This window comes from Physeter macrocephalus, chromosome 20 (assembly GCF_002837175.3).
Source record: "Physeter macrocephalus isolate SW-GA chromosome 20, ASM283717v5, whole genome shotgun sequence".
NCBI lineage: Eukaryota > Metazoa > Chordata > Mammalia > Artiodactyla > Physeteridae > Physeter > Physeter macrocephalus.
In genome coordinates, this window is record NC_041233.1 from 54,673,951 (window position 1) to 54,679,127 (window position 5,177).

Consider the following 5,177-nt stretch of genomic DNA (forward strand, 5'->3'; position numbering starts at 1 on the left):
AGGGAAAGGGCGGGCAGGAGGGGTGGAGAGAGAGAGAAACGGAGAGAGAGAGGAGGGCTGCGGGGAGGAGAGAGGGGAGGAGAGAGGGGAGGTATAGTGGGGAGAAGGGGAGAGGAAGAGAGGAGGACTCGGAGGGGAGCGAGGAGGCCGCGGCGGGCTCAGGGGCACGTCGGCCGGGCCACCCCCGCGAGCCAGACGTCGCCATTCCGCTGCTAGGGGCGCCGCCGCCGCCGCCACCGCGCCCGGGGGCCATGCTCCCGCCGCCCCCGCGCCAGCCGCCGCCCCAGGCGCGGGCGGCCCGCGGCGCGGTGAGCCTGCAGCGGGCCTTTCTGCGCGGCCCGCTGGGCGTGCTGCGGCTGCTGCAGCTGCTGGCCGGCGCCGCCTTCTGGATCACCATCGCCACAAGCAGGTACCAGGGCCCGGTGCACTTCGCGCTCTTCGTGTCCGTGCTCTTCTGGCTGCTGACCCTGGGCCTCTACTTCCTCACGCTGCTGGGCAAGCACGAGCTGGTGCCCGTGCTGGGCTCGCGCTGGCTGGTGGTCAACGTGGCGCACGACCTGCTGGCGGCCGCGCTCTACGGCGCCGCGATGGGCATCATGATCAGCCAGACGCAGAGCCACAGCTACTGCAACCTCAAGGATTACCAGATGTCCTGCGCCTACCACGCCTTCCTGGCGGCCGCCGTCTGCGGCGGCCTCTGCCTCGGCCTCTACCTGCTCTCGGCGCTCTACGGCTGCTGCCGCCACTACCAGGGCGAGCAGGAGGTGGCGTGAGGTCGCTGCGCCGCGGGGCGGGGGACCCGTCCTTCCTGCCGCCGCCGCCCCGCGCCCGTGCGCCCCGGCTCCCTCCCCTCGCCCTGCGTTCCCGCCGCCGCCCGCGCCCCGGCGCCCGGATCGCAGTTCCCGTCCGACGGCTTCACCGCAGTCCAGAGTCCGGACAGCTGCGCCGTCTCCTGGGACCAGGGCAGAGCCGCATCCGAGGGGCGGACGCACTCTTTCAGTCGGGCCGCCCCGAGGCGAAGCCTCGCGGTTCCTCTTCCCCTTCCCGGCAGAGAGCGAGACGTGGACAGGCGCCGCGTAGATCCGGGGGAGGCTCCCAAATTGGAACCAGTCTACAGGCGGCGCCACTGCCCCCTCCCTCCCGCTCCGCGTTCGGAAGAGCACCCCCTTGCCCTGGCCCCTCTTCCAACCCCGAGTGCTGAAAAAGGCAGGCATGACGCCGCGGGCGGAGCTGGGGACGGGCCTCCACTGGTCCTGGGATGAGCGACGGGTGTGGTTTTCGTTTGGGATTGTGCGGGCATCCTGCGCAGTCCTTCCGGGCCATCCCTCGGTGCTTTGATGTCTTGCGCTGGGGCCCATCTGCAAAGGTGAGGATGGATAGGGGGCTGTACCCTTGCACCCTTGGAGTCTTCTTTCTCCTCCTCCTGTTCCGCCTTTGTCCTCGCGGTTCACGGAGGCCAGTTCCTAACGCCCACTAGCTCCCCTGGCCTCGCCTTCCCAGCCTTCCTCTCACAGGTTTCTGTTCCTTCCCCACCTCCCAATATCTTTTTTGCATTAGGGATACCACACCAGCGTCAAGGAATGTTAGGCGAACCCCACCCCTTTCTTTTTGCAGATGGAGACTCAGAGCTTGCTCTTGCGAACAGCCAGAAAAAGATTAGAACCCGGTCTTTGGACTCCCAGTCTAGCGTTGTTTACTTTAAAGCATTGGTTGTTCCCAGGAATCCGGACTCTGGAGCTACCCTCTAATAGAGGGTTTCAAGGCCAAAAGGGTTTGTCTAAGGTGCTTTCTCCCCTTCTTGAAGATTCACAATGCTCATTAGCATATGAAAGGCTCTGAGAAGTCCTGCTCTAAAAGAAGCCCAAGTAACTTAGTTTACAGTGTTAACTGCCTCTGGACCTGGACCAGTTTTTTCCACCTAAGGTTCCAAGCAGCCATGTGTCGTCCTGGCTCTCATTTATCACCAAGGGTCCCGACCCATTGGCTGTGGTCTGTTTGAAGACAAGGGACACTCCTTCTCTTTCCCAGGGAATTTCTATAGCAGAGGGAGGCCCCGCACCCCCTCCGTGAAAGAAAAGATAGCCGGCCCTGCCAGGCCAGCGAGAGCCTGGGGAAACTGTGGATTGAACATTCCTTTACATTGTTTGGGAAATGAAGCCAAGGTTGTCCAGATGGTTTGCTGGTTTCCCAGTCAAAAGGAACATCACCTGTAAGAGCTGCTGGCATTGACCATAAGCAACTGGCAGGGGTGGGTCACACCAAACAGAGAAGAAAACTCGGGATCTGGGATGGACAGCTGGCCCAGCCTCGGTAAGGTAAGATGCCTCTTGGCTTTCTGGCGAGGTCATAGGCCTTTGAATAAAAAAACCCAGAGCCCGCTCCTTTTCTAAAAGTTAAAGGGTTTTTAATTCAGGAGCAAGTTGAAGGGGTGACAGTAATAACCACAATGTCCAAAGGGTTATGACAGCAATTCAGCCTTTTTGCTAAATCCTTCAAAGGTCTGCTCTTTGAAAAAGTTCAGCCCTCTCTGGATTAGAAACTAGAATGGCGGGGGGGGGGGGCGGGCCAGAATGCGTTTCTGTGAGCGTGTTTGTAGAGTTTAGGAGGAAAAGTCTTAGGTTTCTCTGTTGTAGTGGTGAAGATCTGGGTGGGGATGTGGAGCGCTTTTGTGAGTTTTACATAGTCACCATCATTGCATCTTTGTGCCCGGCACTGCTCAGAGCACTTACATTCATTTCATTCTCTCAACAACCCTACTGAGCTGGGTTCTAGTATTATTTCCGTATTCTGTATGAGGAAAAGGAGTCACGGAGAGGTTAAGTGACTTACCTAGAGTCTCCCAGCTGGTGGGTGGTGAGTGGTGGAGCTCAGATTTGAACTCTGGCAGTCTGACCTCTTCAGAAACAGACTGTGCTATATACAGTAGGGGGTCAATACATGTTAGATACTGTTAACATGGTTATCTTTATTTATTTATTTATTTTAATACTTTTGGCCACACCACGTGGCTTGTGGGATCTTAGTTCCCAGACCAGGGATCGAGCCTGCACCCTCGGCAGTGAAAGCGCGGAGTCCTAACCACTGGACCGCCAGGGAATCTCCATGGTTATCTTTGGAAAAAAAAAATTTTTAATTGTGGTAAAATATTCATAACATACGGTTGACCATCGAAACTGTCTTTAAAGCGTACAGTTCAATGGCATTAAATACATTCACATTGCTGTGCAGCGATCAGCACCATCCATCTCCAGAACTTTTTCATCTTGCAAAACTGAAACTCTGTATCCATTAAAATTGTGGTTATTTGTGTTATTGTTGTTGCTATTGTTTTCTGTCCTCCGGGAAGTCCCAGAACACACTGAGCCCTTCAGCGTCTCAGTTAGGCTGGGGTCCTGCTGCCATGCTCCAGGCAGGGTACCTGTTTCCTCAGCGCCCACCGCTGGTGCCAGCCAGAACCTGGGGGTGGCCTTTGCTGGGATACTGGGGGTGACTTGGAAGCCCAGCAACTTTGGTTCTTCTGTTGCAGGTTTCCATGTTGCTGAGGCCATGGAGACTCCCAGAGCCAGTCACTCGGACCTCTCCCAGGGCCCACTTCCCTGGGCCAGCAGAGGGTTTCAGTGTCTTCACTGGCCATATAGGGAGGTGGGGAGAGAGAGTAATCTTTGCCCAGCAGCTCCCTTTCCACATCATTGAGTGGAAGAGCCAAGATGGTGAGGGTTCATTTTGCCTTGACATAGAGAATTTCCTATTCTGCTTGCGTTATGACTTGGGCACAAGCTTCCAGATACCTGGAACTGAGCCGTGCACCCCTGAACCGTAAACAATGGCTTTTGAGCTCCAGCATGTGTTCTTTTCTCTTTTTTAGATCATCACATAAGCTGCATCCTCAGCTCAGATCCAGCCCTTTGAGGACCTCTTCTCAGCCCCCAGCCCATAGTGCTTTGTCTGTGGTTAACTGACCTTACTCAGGAGCAGGCGTCTCCTTGGCCTTCATGGTGCCTTGTACAGCCACATGTGCCTGAAACATTCCAGAGCTCACTGGCTCCTCTAGATGTGCCTTCCCGCTTGGCCTCCCGCGGCTTCTCCAGATGTGAGAAGGACATGAAGACAGCTCCCACACCCATCCTCTCCTTCCCCTCGGGGCCCTGTGCCATGGGAATGGCTACCTGAGCTGGCCCAGAACTTTTGGATACTGGAGGCAGTCTCCTTGGCCTCCCTCTTTGGACTCCAGGACTCGATCCAACCTGACACTGCTGTGGGCTGCCCCCAGCCCAAAAGTCTGGGACCACTTGTGGGCCCAGGAGAGGATTTCTCCAGTATTCTACAGAGGCCAAAGAGAGGGTGTGCGTGGGAGGGTGAGGGAGGGTAGGGAGAGGGGACCGATGTGCCTCATTCAGTAGTTTAGTGGTGATTACTAATATGCTTTTCTGAATAAAGTTTGTTTGTCTGATCTGGGTGTATGTGTCTTCTCTCCTGCCCCCTGCAGTAACACTCTGTGTCAGGTCCCCTAGCCTCCCTCCATCTTCTCATTTTGCCACACTTGACTGCCTCCCCGGCTTCCCCTTCTTTCTGGGAGGGAAAGAAAAATGAGGTCATAGATTTCCAGTACAGTTAGTGCAGGACACAGGAATCAGGAAGAAAACTGCCTGTGTCTGTCCCTGACTGAGGCTGAAGGGAATTCCGGAAGCTCTCACCCCTGCTCTCAATGGGCCCTCTGTTTGGGAAGTTCCACTGCCTGATAGGCAGGCACAGAATGTCTATGGTCACGGAGCCAGAGGGTCCTGTTCTGATCCAAGCCCATCATATTACAGAAGGGGAAATGAACCCCAGGGTGGAGTGGCAACTTGCTTAATGTCACAGAGCTGACTGGGGCCAGCGTAGGGTCTCCTGGAGCCCAGGCTCTGGTTCTTTCCTGCAGATCATTGTTCTGGTGTTGCCTTCTAGACACACCCAATCTGGTCCCCCCTCTCTGCCTTCCAGCCTCAGCCTGCTGACTGAGGTACCCTGGAAAGGGCTGGAGGGCAGTTAACGGGCTTCTTGTCGGCTCCTCCCTCCTGTGACCTGGTCCTGAAGTCCAAAGCCAGGACATAGAGTTCTACTGGCAGATCTCCAAACACACCTAGAACAGCTCCAGGCAGGGGTCTGATGCTGTGTGTGCTCCACACCCACTCTCTTCA

General features: G+C 56.3%; 1 protein-coding gene across 7 annotated transcripts; it reads left to right on the forward strand.

Moving 5' to 3' along the window:
* The first annotated feature begins 251 nt into the window (after positions 1-251).
* MARVELD1 (MARVEL domain containing 1) lies at positions 252-4,350 on the forward strand. 7 transcript variants are annotated; one of them, XM_024121588.2, is made up of 4 exons: positions 252-1,366; positions 1,615-2,315; positions 3,527-3,710; positions 3,866-4,350. In XM_024121588.2, exon 1 carries the CDS (start codon positions 252-254, stop codon positions 771-773), a length of 522 nt encoding a protein of 173 aa, XP_023977356.1. In that variant the 3' UTR covers positions 774-1,366; positions 1,615-2,315; positions 3,527-3,710; positions 3,866-4,350. The 7 variants fall into 7 exon arrangements, with proteins under 7 accessions (XP_023977356.1, XP_028337119.1, XP_023977354.1 ...); XM_028481318.1 differs by having other exon boundaries at positions 2,029-2,315; XM_024121586.2 differs by having other exon boundaries at positions 252-2,315.
* The last annotated feature ends 827 nt before the right edge of the window (positions 4,351-5,177 follow it).

Excerpts from the sequence above, each read along its gene's own strand:
- MARVELD1 (XM_024121586.2), top strand. The coding sequence starts at position 252 with ATGCTCCCGCCGCCCCCGCGCCAGCCGCCGCCCCAGGCGCGGGCGGCC.